Source organism: Neopelma chrysocephalum, unplaced genomic scaffold (assembly GCF_003984885.1).
Source record: "Neopelma chrysocephalum unplaced genomic scaffold, ASM398488v2 Primary Assembly neopelma1_24, whole genome shotgun sequence".
NCBI lineage: Eukaryota > Metazoa > Chordata > Aves > Passeriformes > Pipridae > Neopelma > Neopelma chrysocephalum.
This window is the reverse complement of record NW_020897693.1, coordinates 48015025-48030520: the sequence shown is the minus strand read 5'-3', so window position 1 is coordinate 48030520 and position 15496 is coordinate 48015025. Positions and strand designations below refer to the sequence as shown.

General features: G+C 39.1%; 1 protein-coding gene across 2 annotated transcripts in view; it reads right to left on the bottom strand.

Moving 5' to 3' along the window:
• Positions 1–4781: 4781 nt before the first annotated feature.
• ASPG (asparaginase) overlaps positions 4782–15496 on the bottom strand; it is a 48416-nt gene continuing 37701 nt past the window's right edge. For both annotated transcript variants that reach the window (XM_027674084.1, XM_027674085.1), the window contains exons 13-16: positions 13355–13441; positions 6991–7090; positions 6613–6671; positions 4782–5210 (exon numbers count right to left, since the gene is read on the bottom strand). In XM_027674084.1, coding sequence (XP_027529885.1) covers positions 6618–6671; positions 6991–7090; positions 13355–13441 — 241 coding nt within the window. In that variant the 3' untranslated portion in view covers positions 4782–5210; positions 6613–6617. The remainder of the gene's footprint in view (positions 5211–6612; positions 6672–6990; positions 7091–13354; positions 13442–15496) is intronic.

Below are 15496 nucleotides of genomic sequence, written 5' to 3'. Positions count from 1 at the left end.
TGAGGGGGAGAGGGGCACTGTCCCTGCCCTGCCTGCAGAGCCTGCAAGGAGCATGGGCCCCATTTGTTATATCCTCCCGGTACACCAGCAGCAGTTGTGGTCAGACAACACCACAGATTTGAACATCAACGACCAAATCCGTTGACAGTGAGATTTGTATCAACTCTTCCAAACAGAGGCACGTTAAGTAGTGCTGTTTTGTGTGCTCCACACCAGACGTTTTGTTGCCATGATTCGGGATACTTGCCTCAGCTACACTTTTGAGACATAGGCTTCTGCCTCTTCCCATTCAGCTGATCACAGGTAAACAAATGTATGTATAATGAAGTTTCTAAAGTAATTTTCAGGTAGACACTTTGCAAAATAATAAATCTGGTAGTACCAGATTTTATTCTGACTCATAGACTATCTAAGATGGCAACATTCGAGTCCCACAGATTCATTTGTATGGCTCAGTAGAGTACTTTACATACCTTATAAGCCTTCTACATTAGTAGCTTTTCTAAAAGAGTCACTAAAATTAAAGTGTTGGTACAACCATGCAATCAAACACCACTGTGTCATAAAACATTGTTAAAGAATCATGGGAAGACTAGTCTTACAAGTCTAGAAGATTATTATACTGCTGATAGAGTCCACTTGGAAGAGACACAAACATATCAGCAATGCTTGTGATAACATATGCTGTGCACATTTGATCAGTTCTTTATAAATTTCTTGTTTTCACCCATCATACAATTACCTCACGTTTATCTCAGTGAATAACAAATTGTATTGCTGGAAACTAAAAGCATTTTGTTTCTTAATTGCTGTAATAGGTCCTATGCAGGGATCAGCATAGGTGCCTGGAGAAGGGGATTACACCTGTGGCTGCATTTGCTCATGCTCTGGGTCATTTATGCTTTGTGTGTAAGTGGAATTAGGCACACTTGGTTGTCTATGACCAAGGGATACATTTCCCTCCTTGATTCATCTCACTACTTGAACAAGCCTTAAAAATGGAGGAATCTTCCAACTAGATCATAATCTTTTTGGAAGCATACCAGTAGATCACACCATTCAGAAGACTGCAAATAAACTGATTCAAGAAGGGGTTTAGTTCCAGATAAGAGATTTCATTATCACTCACTGCTGAACAGCAAAATCCTTGTATGAGACAACTGAGACATGCTACAGTATAGTAATTCTAAGTTAAGATGTGCAGAACTGGAGTTATTTAGCAATTTAAGAAGAAGGAGCAGATACTGAAGCTTTGCTGAACAGCTGATTTAATTCAGCAAGTACTGATCAGACACAATCAATCTGTCAGGGTGTTAGCTAGCCTTGTCAGATGTTAACAGTTTACCATGAGGACATGGAATAAGAGAGTGAGCACATGCCGAATTTTTAAATAATTAAGAATGCCCTTCCATGACAAAAGCTTTATAAGAGATCTCCAAACAGAAACTTAATATTTTCAGCCATCAGTAAAAAAGAAAGTGGTTGCATTCAGGAAAGGAAAGCTGTAGCTCAAATCAGACAGGAACTTGGACATGTTAGTTGTGCAAATCTCTGCCTTCTGCAGTGTTAGAGAAGTGCTGACATAGGCCAAGTAGTCCTTATCCCTTGGCAGTATTAGCTGGATCATTAGGAAAAAGAAACAAAGTGGAAGCTGGGTGTTGTCTTTCAAGTGAAGAAAGCTGTAGAATTGATGTAATGTTTGACTTTTAGAGGAGGCATTCATAGTGTCTCCTCCGTGGAGAGGCAGCAGATGTTTCAGCACCAGCATTCACTCCCAGAACATCACTGCAACTTAAAAGATTCAACACTGGAAATAAATCCAACATTTGTGTAGCAGTTACGAGTCCCACATTATTGATTACGCCTTTATGATGTTCTATAGTCACTGTTGAAATTGCAGGCAACAGGATGGTCCCAGACCCGCTGGAGTCTCTCTGAGGCTCACACAGGTGCAGGCTGTCTCTGGAGCTTGTGCACTTCCCTGGCACGGCATTTCACCTGGTGGTGATTCTGCAGTGCAAGGAAAACTACAGCCCGATCACTTGCATTATTAGACCGAAGCTGGAAGAGAATGGGAGCCACTGCCGTGTCCTAGCAGAAATTAAAATGCCATCTTTATGTTCCAATTAAGTACTGAGACTAAAAAATATCACAAGCCTTCCTGCACCAAAAAAAAAAAAGCAAAAGTAACTTTATCCAGCTTCCACTGTGCCATTCCAATGGGTACTGTGTCTGAAATACCACACACAGATCTGCAGATGATCCTCACAGTATGTGCTGGATCTCCAAACTGTACTACTTGATGTAGATATGGAAGGGTGCATGGACCTCATGGGTGACTGGAGTTAAAGCTGTTCGAGAAGTTATGAAACGGACCTGCAGCTACTGCTGGCAATGAAATGAGGGTGTATTCATTAGTATTCTCCCTGTACAGATCCTTAATCTGCAACCCTTTACTGAGCAGAAGATTGCTGGATAAAAAGAGGTGTATTAGATCTTTTTAAGAATGATCTGAAGGAGAAAAATTAGGATGTTTAAAAAAATTAAGCTGCCTCTGGAATGTCTAGCATACTTTAACTAATGAAAGACACTCTGCTGCTTGCAGCAACTGAAACAAATACATAGAAACAAATAGGAACAATTTTCATCCCTTACTAATATTAAGATTTTACTTTTGAGCAATAACTATGCAAAGCTTACGGGTTACTACACACAAATAGATTCATCATAAGACTGGGAGTTATCACAGGAAGTATAATTATGATTATTAAATCCACTGCATGAAGGAAAGGGTGTTGTAGATGAACAAGACAAAAACAGGATCTCCAAAGTGTTACTGAAGTTCGTCCCCAACACCGAATCAAGAGCTGAAGTTTCTGGTCTTGGGTGGGTGATTCTTGCCACTTTTTAAATCACAGCACTCTATACATAGTTTCTCTTAACACTTGCAGACTGTTCACAGTTCTTGAATGAAATTTTGACATATATAAAAGAGATCCAGTTCTCCCTCAGATAAACATTAAATTTACCTTCATATGTCTGCCATTAAAACGTATTGGTCTACTTATAAGGCAAATCACAAATTTTCCAGAAGATTGCAGGAACGTCATCTTAGGCAAGATGACATATTAATAGGATATATGTTTCTGTAAAGCTGTGTCAGAAAGAAGCTAATACTGCTTTATCCTTACAGTAAACATGACCCAAACAATTTCCTTTTAGCTTTATGAGCTTTTAAATAAAAGTCTTCTTACTGGATCACATCTGGAAATGTCTTTTGTGTCTTTATCTGGCTTATACGCAGGACTAAAATGATTGGCCATTTTCTTACCTCTCCTGCAGTTTTACTGTTGAGACCTGTTGTTTCAGTAATTCGCACCAGAATATCATTTTTTGTTCAAAAGAAAAAGTATGTTTTGTACTTTAGATGGATATTGTATTTTAGAACTATAAGAAGTTATTGTTTAGAAAGTTTTCTATAGTTCAGATGACCTTTTATTGAAAAGTATGAGGAAAATATTGACACCGGTATATGTTGCAGTCAGTCATTTTGGTACAGAAATAAAGAATGGATGCTGTTATGGACAAATGATTGCATCTGAGAATCTTAAAAAAATAGAAAATATTCCAATGCCAAGAAAGTCACTTGCAGAGAAGTCTACCAAGGGATTGACTTGATAGTTCAGTGCATCAACATTTAGACTGCTGACAAGGCAAGAGCTAAGATAATAGGTCTGAATACCATAGGAACAAGAGTGTGTGCATGATTTTACTCCAGATGGTAAAAATTTTCACACACATTACTTTGCTACATACATCACCTTTATGTCCTTACAGATAAGACACCAGAAAGATAATAAATTTGATGCCTGATTTTGGATGTTAGATCTCATTTACTTTATTCCGTATTCATTTTATTCAATCTAAAGCATGTTTATTGCAATGTAATATCAACTATTTAATAATGAGACAGCATAGTTGTAATTTTTGTGACTGTAGTGAAGAGGTGCACTACTCTTCATATTAATCAAGCATTTTTATGGTTTGGTTTTGTTTTTAACTGGAGTGTACACAGCATTTTCTTAGACTACACGCACAGTTACCTTGTTTTAGTGGGATCTAACATGCAACATACCTTGGGAATCTTTTAATACTAACAGGCTGAGCCAGTAGTCCATGCAGCTTTTCTCTATGATAAGAATATCTGTGGGAAGATTGAATAGTATAAAGAGGAAAAAGAAAAAACTATCTGCACTTCAAAGATTCCCTTCAGATGAAGCAGATAGAAAATCCCCATAGATTACTGCAGAAGCTGTAGGTGAAATTAAAAGTTGCCATCTCCAATATATGCATTTGCCTGAAGTATTCTCTATGTTTACATATTCTACGGCAGACACAGCTGTAAAGATATGTATTGCCTTCTTTCTTTATTCTGAAAGTGTTCGGACTTTAAACTTGGGGTCTGTTAATACTGAGATCCCATTTCCAGTCCAAAGAATTTTGTGTCCAGCATGTAGCAATCTTGATTATATTCCGGTCAGGATGTGGGAAAGATGCTATTAGAAATAAAACAATCAATTCACTTAGGCAGTCCCACAAACATGCTTTATGGCATCTGCCTCCTACTCATTTCCAGTGAGGTTTTATAGTGACACATTGGTGCAGATTAGTACACAACTGCAGGCAGATGCCCATGACTGATTCAATTGTTTGCACTGACACTCACAATTGCTGTAATTGCAACTGAAGTGATACAAGTCATTGCAAAAAAACAGACCAAGTGAAATCAACATTGTTCCTCAGAGATTTTATTAGTTGTAACCCAGAAATGCACAATCCACTGTTTTTTCTTGGTATGAATTCACCACAGCATTTCCATTTGCTATGCCTGCAATACTGTTAGTGAGCTAACATAATAATATTCAAAAGGCCTCTTTAAAAACAGAACTTGTACAGGAATGACAATATATTCCAGCATCACTTCTTTAAAAGAATTTCTTTTCAAAAAAAGTGATTAAAAGATAAAGCAGCAAATAATTTTTAGCAAAACAATGTGATTCTAAATAAAGAACCATTCTAAGCTCTAGCCTGCCTGTATGCCCCAAGCACAGCTACCATTGTTCCTTTCCTCTTTTTCTCCCATTAGGACTTAACACCGTGAATGGTTCAAGTTGGTATTTCTGATGATGACTGAACATCTTCTGCAGCCTCTGGAGAAAGAGAAAATGGATGTTTAGAATTAGGCAGTATCCAGAACCTTCCTGAGAACAGATTACCTTGTAGCCTGCCAAGCCAGTTCTCATGCGGTACTGAAGACTTCCTTCAGTCCACCTACACTATTAGTGGCTCAGTCCAAAGGAATTATGAGGTGATCCATGAAAGAGTTGAGGATTTAACACATTTAACTCCCTACTTACAAAAGAAAAGTAATTTTTGCAGACCTATTCCACTGAAAATGGAAGTCCCTTTGCAATATAACTCATATTCTGAAGGTATTTTTGGCATCGTCATCCTGAACACTGGAAAACTCGAGACTGTGATTATATCTAATTCCTCTATATCAGCTGAAACCAAAGAAAACACCAGAACTTCAAAGGAAGGCAAAAAAACTGTGTCCCATGTTCATGTAGCCCAGCACACAGTTAATCAAAAATGCTGTTGTTCCAATTGCAGTCCCCACTAACATCTCTCAAGGGGGACACAAGATTGGCCAGATAGCTACTGACGCAGCAAAACCTTTAACTACATTTTGTGTTAACTTTAATAAATAAAGGATATCATCTCATCCCAATATTTAAAGTTGGACTAGACTTGCCAATATATTGGAGAAGAGATATCTAAATCAAAAACGTATTGCATCAGAAAGGAGCTCTGAGAAATGGAAGGCGAGTGTTTTAAATGCTTCCAGTTATGGCACAGCACTGGAGAAGGTCAAATACCCAGACAAGGTCCCTTAGAGATATTTGTCAGATCTGATGCTCTGAACACAAGGCACACACCTGCCTCACATGGACACATCCAGGGAAACACACCTTGGATGAGAGCAGCACAAAAGAGATTCCATGCAGTGAGTGCATGTCAGGGACAACCAGGCAGCTGCATCCAAGGTCTGAGCAAGAGGGAAACCATGGCACTGCCCTATCCTGCACCCAGAGCTGTGCTCTTCTTGCAGCTGTTCTGGGGAAGGGAACGCTCCTGCACTGGGGGCACAGCAGAGATCCAAGCATGGCATTGTGTCTGGTAAAAGGCATTTCCTCTCTAGGGCAAGCAAGACAGAGGGGCAATTTATTGCAACAGGCCAAAGGGACAACACATTGTTGCCCTCAGTGGTTTTATTTTGGTAGTTTTTACATTCCCAACCAAGTTCAGAACCACACTGTGGAATGCACAAAAACACTGTTCCAGGTTCAGGCAGGAAGAGGAATAAACATTAGCCCCACTCTACAAGGAAGGATTAAAGTACTCAGAGTCCTATCAGAAACCAAGACAGGGACTGCAGCTGAACCAAGATGTCCCAGGGTGAACTAGAGCTTAAATACAAAATCCCTCTTCATATGTGTGTATGTTGATGTGTACATTTCAGAACTCCAGTACTTGAGAACTAGATCTTACCTTCTTCAGTGCTTTTGTCTAAGGAAGTCAAGAACCTCCTTCTGTCCTGTAGCCTCTGCCTGTAAGTAGAGACGTGAATTAAGTCTTGCCATCCTGTGCACCAGGACATGCAAACACTTACTTGTGGGAAGTAAGAATATGTTACCACAAAATAATTAAAATCCAATTTAAATTTTAATTCCTCTGACATTGATGAGAAAAATTCTGGCTCCAACTATTTATTGCTTCACAAGAGCACCAGATTTGAGTTTGTTAACAAATTCTAATCCAGTTTATAGTCCACAAAGCAACATTTACTTTTTCTAAATGAATATTATCCGACAGTGCACGTTATTACTCACTCAGCTAGCACGCCATACGGAGTACAGCACAACTTACTACTTGTAGGGGATTCCTGCCATCATAACCAGTTTGCTCCAGGTCTGCACCAGCTAGGTACCAGGCATACAACCCATCCACATCGCCTGTAGCTGCAAGGCTGGAAAAAGAATAATTAATATTGGTTCTAAATCTTTCCATTTCAGTGAGCTCCTGGGTCCTGTCAATTAGCTCAGCAGGCAAATGCTGAACCAGAACAGGCTCAACATGGCTGCCAGGGTAGAGAGGTAAGGAACACTATTACAACAGCTTTGAATAGCTGAGCAAGCAACACAGCTTGATGAATCAGTTCCTTAAATTAATAGGGCTGTGCTATAAGTACTTACAACAGGCTAGTTTCACATAGTGGGTGTGACTATGACCAAAGGGGAAAAAAAAGTCATGCAGTTTCATATTTCACAACACAATATTTATCTCATGAAATGAGTTGGGGGGAGGGCAACAACTAAATCAAGATGCAGCTGAGTGAGAGCACAAGCAGATGGGCCAGCAATCCACAGGACCTAAAACCACTAAAAAACCCCCTTCATAAGTTTGCACAACTACGTTTGCTATCAGAAGTTATGACAGCACATTTATGTGATATCATCTGGACACTAACACAGCTATATGTTTTGAGTTTTACAAGATAATTTGTAAGGTTTAAATGGGCAGGAAGCAAAAAAAAAAACATTTTAAGGATGACCTCTATCTGCCACATGTAACAAGCAATAGAAAGGATCAAAATGAATCACATAAAATAAGCGAGTTAAAGTTTTCAGAGGAATGTACACCAGGTTATTTCTTCGCACATCTCCTGGTAGACTAATCCATAATACTTAAGGTTCATTTTTAACTTTTATTTTGGTAAAAGGCTTGTACATATGCAAAAGCATGACAGTCTGTACCAAGCCTGCAGACAGCCTAAATTGATGGGAAGGCTGGGAGGGCAACCTTCAGTCTCCTCAGGATACCAGCATCTGTGAGGCTTCAGACCTCACCTCTGCTGTGAGCTTGCAGATTGTTTCAGCAGAGCCATGCTGATAATCATCAAGTGAGGTTGAATCTCATTAAGAGAGGGGGAGCCCTCCCTACCCTTATTAAGTTCAGAGTTTGCTGCCTTAAACAGTGCTCGCTGGGGCTGAAAGGCATTGTGCTGGCATCCTGGATGGAGGTGGTGATGGGCTCTTGAGTATAATAACCAAGCCAGGCAGAGCTGGTGAAGAGTGGAGATGGCTCAAAGATGCAAGGGGCAGACAGTCAAGTAAACTCATGGAAGAAACCATGAAAGCAGGGCTGCAACATTCGCTTCTCTGCTAGGTTAAATCACTTCTGTTGTTGATTAAATCTCTTAAGTACCTGGAAATATGTTTTCAGGGGAGTGGAAGCCTCTAATTGCAGCAGTCTGAGGAGAAAGTCACAGAGAGGCTTTTGCTTGCAGCAGTCCCAGAGGCTGGGCACGAAAAGAGAAAGCAAATAGTCTCTACGTTCCTCTATGCAACCCCCCAGATGACCTACAGCTGGGGCCTTTGGGGGACAGGGAAGTGGTAGTGGGGTATTAAGAGGTTTAACAGTGCTTCAGTCTGCCATCATGAAGGAAAGGATCATTAAATAATTAATGAAAACTGCCATCACAAAAAAAAGGCACCTCAGAAGCAATAAGGAAACAGAGGAAGGCAAAGGAGGTCCAACAGGAAGCTCAGTGGGAGGTCAGTAAGGAAACTGCAGTAAGGAAATGATTATTAATAAAGAAAGAGTGTAAGCATTAGTAAAGCAAAGAAATTGCTTAGCAGCCACTTCTGGAGCACATGAATTATCTTTATTTCCAAAAACTAGTCTCTTGCTGTTAACACTGTAAGGTCACAGATTAAGGAACTAACAAAAAACAAAAAAAAAGCCTACCTAGAGAGTTACAAGCATCACCAACACTGGACAGAAAAGCCCTGTATTTGCCAAACAGAATCTCATCATTCAGTCACATGCAAAGTGGAAACCACTTTGGGCAAAGACCAGCACTTTCAGAAATATTACCAACCTACATACCGAGGGCAATTCAGCTAGCACCAGTGTAAGCAACAAACAAGGACTGCTGTGCTTACTTGAAAATTAACTGCCTAATAGCACCTGTTCAGAAAGAGCAATTTAACCCCCACTGCCACAGGTCAAACCTGTGAAGTGGTCTCCTCTTTAATGACATTAGAGCACTCCAAATACACAGAAGTATCTTCAATTTTGTAGCAGCCATTCACTGATCAAGTGAGAACTGTATTCTATGTGACCCAGAGAACATAAGGTGATATAGCTTGTGAGAAAATTTAGATACCACTTTAAATAGAAGATACCTACTATTTACCAAATTGATAATCACCACAAAACATTTTCTCCAGTTCCAGATTTCCATAGTCGAGGCATACACATCTGTACTTCCTTTACACACTGTAAATGTACTTCATATACTCAAATATATACAGAGGACTTCTCAATTTACACTATAGGCACCATTCCAACTACAAATGCAACCTCTAAGCAGCAAGTCCATCACTTTTATATCATGAAATGGACTAAAGATAGCTTCAATATACACTTATCAGGATGTTTAAAACCTGCTTTGTGACAAAGAACTACCTAACACATTTTACTAAACTCTGACTGATACTTTTTACACCAGATAATCATAGGCATGCTGCCTTATCAATACTCCTGCACTCAGAAAAGAAATTATTATGTATCCATTTCACAATTTCAGTCGGGCTAATGTAGCCATGATGATGACAGAGCTAAGATATCAAGAACAGTGACAGTGCAATTACGCTCTCTGATTCTGTGTCTCGCACCCCACCAGCATCAAGCTGCAGTTTAACGTGTGCTCTGTTACTGCCAAGGTACCAGGAGTGAAGCTGGTCAGGTCTCAGAGGGTTTATAAGGACAAGGGCCAATGGAGTTCTAGATTTGGTAAGTAATAAATACTGTGAAATGACACCTTGGGGTTCCCTCCTGCCTCCTCTAGGATTTCATCTTTCCCAGGGACACAAAGCTGTGCTTTTTCAGCAATGCTAGCAATTCTCCTTTTTCAGTGTCTATATAAAGTGATCAGGAAAGACTTCCTTTTTTTCAGGTGTATCATCACCCTGGCAGAAGAGAGAATCTTTTATCTACTTCTTTTTTTTTTTAAGACAAAAATCCTCAAAAAAGAATTTAAAAGTCCAGCGCAAAGAGTGTCTTGTATCCTGAACTAACTTGTGAGTGCTGCTCTTAGCTAGTGTCTCCACATCTATCTCAGCTGAGACAGACAGACTTCTTTGAAAGACAGCAGGCACGAAGCTTGGTCCTAATTCCTGCTGAGACATATTTATCCTTCCTTCTCCAGCCTTACCCCTCAAGTCTATGTCAAATTGAAGAAGCATCTTATTCTGAAAGGTGCTGATTTTGAAAGGCTGCATCCTTGTATATAATATCATATAATTTTATGAAATCTAAGAATATGAAAGAAAAAGCTAGTTTGGCTTTATGCCCCTGTTTAATTTTGTAAACTACAGACTTAAACAGAGTATCTCAATTCTATACAAATTTTTTTCCTTTAAAAACCCAAACACAACTGTTTACCAACTCCAGAACTCCACAAGCTTTCAGAATAAGCCTGAGTGTTCCAATTTATGTCATCATGGTTTGGGTTTGCAGACAGATGACAATACTACTGCAATATGAGAAGATATTCTGACATTTTTAACAGATTACTAACACTGAGATCTCATTTCAAAACAAAGCCATGAACCAGATACCAAACATCAACAAAGTGATTCTAAAGCCAGACTACCACCTCTCACTTAAAAAAAAACACCAGCAAATGAAACCATGGAAGATTTAATAACTAGATCATGTTGGCTGCACCTATGTACATCTCCACTTCCTACACAAGAGTTCCCACTGATACTGTCCAACTCTCAGTTCTGGCTGGTACTCCTTTCCCTCTCAAACATTACCAATGCCAAAGGAACACATTTATTTTTATCTCCATAATCTTCCAACTGAACTATTCTATTCTATTATAAAATCATGAGTCTAAACAGAAGAGAGCTGAAGAGACAGTATTAGAACACAAAAATCACTGTTCATGGTCTTTCGTGAAAGTCAGTTTGAGGATTGCTAAGTAGCAAAGGGGAAAAACATATTTATAGTTTCTGCTTCAGACAAAACTGTAAGGAGAAGAAGTTAACTTAGCTAAGTGCAGGAACCAAGAGCTTATAAGAGAGCAAGCAGCTTTTTCCTCCTAAACCCCAAGAAGTTGAAATCCTGCCTTGGTGACAAATTCAGATTGGTAAAAATTGCAGCTTAAGGCACGTTACAAGATAGATGAGATGTAGAAAAATAGTTCAAATCAAACAAAGAGAAGATGTTATAAATAGCTTGTTCTTTAACTAGCTTGACCAGGTGAACATGTTGACTGCCATGAAGGTGCCAGTGCCTGCAAAGAAAGGGGGTAAAAGGAGAAGGTAAGAAGTAGGAGAGAGAAGTGAGCCCAAGCATGCTGGAGAAATGAGTGTATCAGTGAGGTCATTTGAGGATACTGTAGAAGTATCAGAGACATTTCATCAAGAGGACAAACATCAGTACCTCAGATTTAATAACTTTCAGGCATCTAAATAACGCTCTGTGGAAAAAGTCCACTTTGGTGGAAGTGACTGTGCCAGGCCCTCTAAAACAGCAAGAGCAAAGGAAGCATTTAAGCTCTGCAGAAGCACTGTAGGGAAGAGACACTGTTCACAGACCGTCTCTAAGCCTGACCACTGCCTGGCTGTGCTCCTGGTACAGGCCACGTGGTGATGCCTGTCCATGGACACACCTCTGGCCATGGCCACCAGTCCAGCTGCCAACCGGGAGAGAGCCACAGCCCTGGTTCCTGACCCACACCGACGTGCGAGAGCTTCTTCCCCTCTCATCCCGAGTACAGCACTCTGTGCTAAGTCCTCAGTCAGCCTCTGCACATGTGCACTCCCACCCCCTGTTTGGAAGATTTACATTGTTTTATACTAAAATTACTACCACCAATGCAAGTTCAAAATATCTGAACTGTTGTTATCAAAATGTCAGCTTTGAACATCAGGAGATTGTGCAATACAGATGCAGGTGTACAATGTTCCCTAAAAAGCTGTAACAAACTGCATCAAAACCCCATTTTGTTTAAAACATCCTCCTTCTCTTTCCTTTTTTTTTTTTTTTGTATATATTACTGACAGGTCAGCTAGCAAAACTGGTTCTGCATGTGGCACCAGGGCTAAGTAAGGGGCCAATTTATTTGCAGAGGAATGTCATTCCCTTAACCACTCCTCTCGCCTTTTGGCAGATGATGGAAACTACACAAACCAAGGGTTTAGTTCTGTCCTATCACTTGCAGTGCTCTGGGAAGTGCATATTTTAACTTCCTGGTAAAAGCCCTATTATCCAGTCTCCTCTGAGCATGTTATGACAATGGAAACACTCCAGCTAGTGTTTCTTAATTCCAGAATTACTCAAAGGATAGAGTCCAGTCTCTACACAGAATATACATAAGCTTCACTTTGACCTTGTTTTGTAGACATTATACAGCACTGGCTGGTCCCTGCAAATTTCATGGTTTCCTGCCAAGTCCTGATTCAAAGGCCAGTACTTAGGTGGTTTTTTGTTTGTTTTTCAAAAATAGAAAGAAGAAATGAAGTAAAAACTGTATTTTAGGAAATACATGAAAGTTTCTCATGATTTTCAGAGTAATTTGTAATTCAGGACAAGTACTGGAGAAAATTAAATCTAATATCTATTTGGTTTCATAATACATATCCACATTGTTATATATTAAAAGCAACTTTAACAGAGAATTATATCCTCCTAAAATTAAATATATTGACACTGAGCAGTTGTTCACAAGTTTTGGGATTAAATCTATCTGTCCATTTGATTTAGTTATTTTTAAGAACATTATTATATATTAGTTAGAATAGAAGCCACTTCCATATAACTGAAAAGTGGATTTTAAGACAATAAAAATGACACACAATGTGCAGCTTTATTTCTAAATAGAAATGTTATTAAGTCACATCTTGAACAGCTTCTTTCTCACCCTTCCTCAGTAAAACACCTTGGAAAAAAATAGGGTGTATGTGCTTCCAGGTCACTGATCTCCACAATACTGTCTACTTTGGAGGTCTCTTGAGTTACTGGTGCTTTGACATAGAGTTGATTCTTAATTTCATCACTTCACTTGTTTCCTTATTATTTGTCTAGCACCAAAATAGCCACCTCATGTGCCAGGGACCCAAGTGCTTTTTCAAAGTTCTTCATTTTGGAGTCTTTTCTGAAAAAGCATCCCCCTCCATCCCAATTTTAGGGCCACCTCACCTTGTATCACATTTACCTGCAGAGTATTGTTCCAGTATTCTCCAAGTCCTGGCTGGAAAGGTGCGCTCCCGTTTCCCGTAACAAATTAATCACTTGTATGTGCCTTTATGAGAGGAATAGAAAAACCAGAGAGAGTGTCTTGACCAGTAGGTTTTTTTCCCCTAAATCCAGCATTGACATATACACAAAGAGTCAGTGAAAGTTCTTATATCAGATTTCCCACAATCACAGAATCAATGAATCTTCTCCAAGGTGACAGATGTAGTAAACAGAGCTGCCCTCTCTTTTAAAATTTCATTCATATACTAAGCTCAAGGAAGTGTTAAGTTCAGCTCTAAAAAGGAAATGGATGCATACTCTCCTCTTCCAAGAATTCTTAGTATCTTCACCTTAGTGCTAGCTTTATTTAACAGCAGAAATATTAGTGATTGAAATACATGCAAACAGTGAGATTACTTATTACATAGCATTGTTCCTGTATTTTAAAGAATGCAATGGCCATATATATCAGTCTTAAATAAAAGGTGTTTCTTGCAGATAAGCAGTGAATCTTTAGGTTAATGGGGAAGCTAATCAGGTTTTTAGGGCTTCAAAATGATGGTAAGTATTCTTATGAACTCCCATCAAAAGCACGCCTGTTCCTAACCCCCTCTTCCCAATGCCTTTATTATTTATTTATACCTGGAGATTTTAGGAGGTCTTCATTGTCCTTTCCTTTGAAATAAAGGGACAAATAGCACTACCAGCCAACACCTATACCTTAGTAAGATGCTTGAGAAACTCTCTGGGAAAGGCTGCTCTCCAAAAGTACTGTTGTGGGTATAAAATAACATAACAGATGCAAAAATGTAAAAATATGTTTTTCATAAGTAACCTAGTGAAAGGTTTAGAGCTAGGTTTGAAAAGGAGGTGACAAAGTGCTCCTCTGCTAAACAACTGATCTAGTTTATAAATCAAAGCACAGGGTTTTTTTCTCCAGAAAGAGCATGATGACCCAGTAAATCAGGAATAGTTTCACAGTTCCTATTTTAAGTAAGTTGCTATACTATAATACTTCAAAACAAAGAGGTAGGCTTATCATTTAATAGGAAATATATGAGCTTTTCCAACCCATTAGCTAAAAGCTCATCTGTAGTAATTAAAAATAAAAAATAAGCTCACATACACTTTCTGCTTAATTACTTGCATTTTCTTGGTGATAGCCATGGGCCTTTTTATTCCATTAATTTCAACTGGATTAAACTGCTTATCTAATCCCTTTGCCTCCTTTTAGGAAACTCCATCTTCAGTCGAAGCTACATTACTGTTATCCATATAAACCCTATGTAAGCTTGTATGTTTTACATAAAATCTTTAATTTATAAAGTAACCAAAGAACTGTACAAATGCTCTAAGAATCATTTGGGTGTTCCAAACATAGGTTATTGAACCTAGCAGACCGATTTTTTAAAAATTTCGTTTTGTTTCAATTGACAGTCAAAAAAAAATAATCTTCCTTTGTCTCATAGCAAAGCGTTGCTGGAACAGCACATGCTTCAAGTTTGTACAGTTATCTAAAATATTTTCTCAGGTGGGTCCCTTACGACGTGGCTAGTCATCCACAAGCATCTCCTTGAGCCAGCAAATAATGGCATGGTTTCCTATTTTTCAACCTGTGGTGTAGAACGAATTCTACGTGTATGAGTTTTTTAATTCTTAGTCTTAAGCAAAACAGTAATTAGCTGAAATGAAATTTGACCTAAAATAGATTAGAAGTAGAACAGTTCCCTCAAGCTCTCATTGGGTCCTGAACTGAACATGGGGAGTGTCTGTTTACTCTCCAACAACTGCCCTGAAGTATTCCTCATTTCCCACCTTATACGAGAAATTGAAGCATGAAACAAGCACTTTTTAAAATCAAAGCTGTGCTATGGGACAGCACTAAAAGATAAAAGGCAGCAAAGCATGTAATGTTGTGTGGTATCCTCCCCCAGTGTGCTTCCCCTGTGAGGTTCTGTATCTCTGGATTCCAGCAAAAAGCCAGGTTTTCTCTTCCTGTTGTAACTATTTACTCCTCATTGGTAGCAAAATTCCCTCCAGAAAGCACTTCAAGTCCCACTTACGCCACACAGCCATTACTACTCTGAGGGGGACTCTATAAATCTTTGGTACCGGCAGA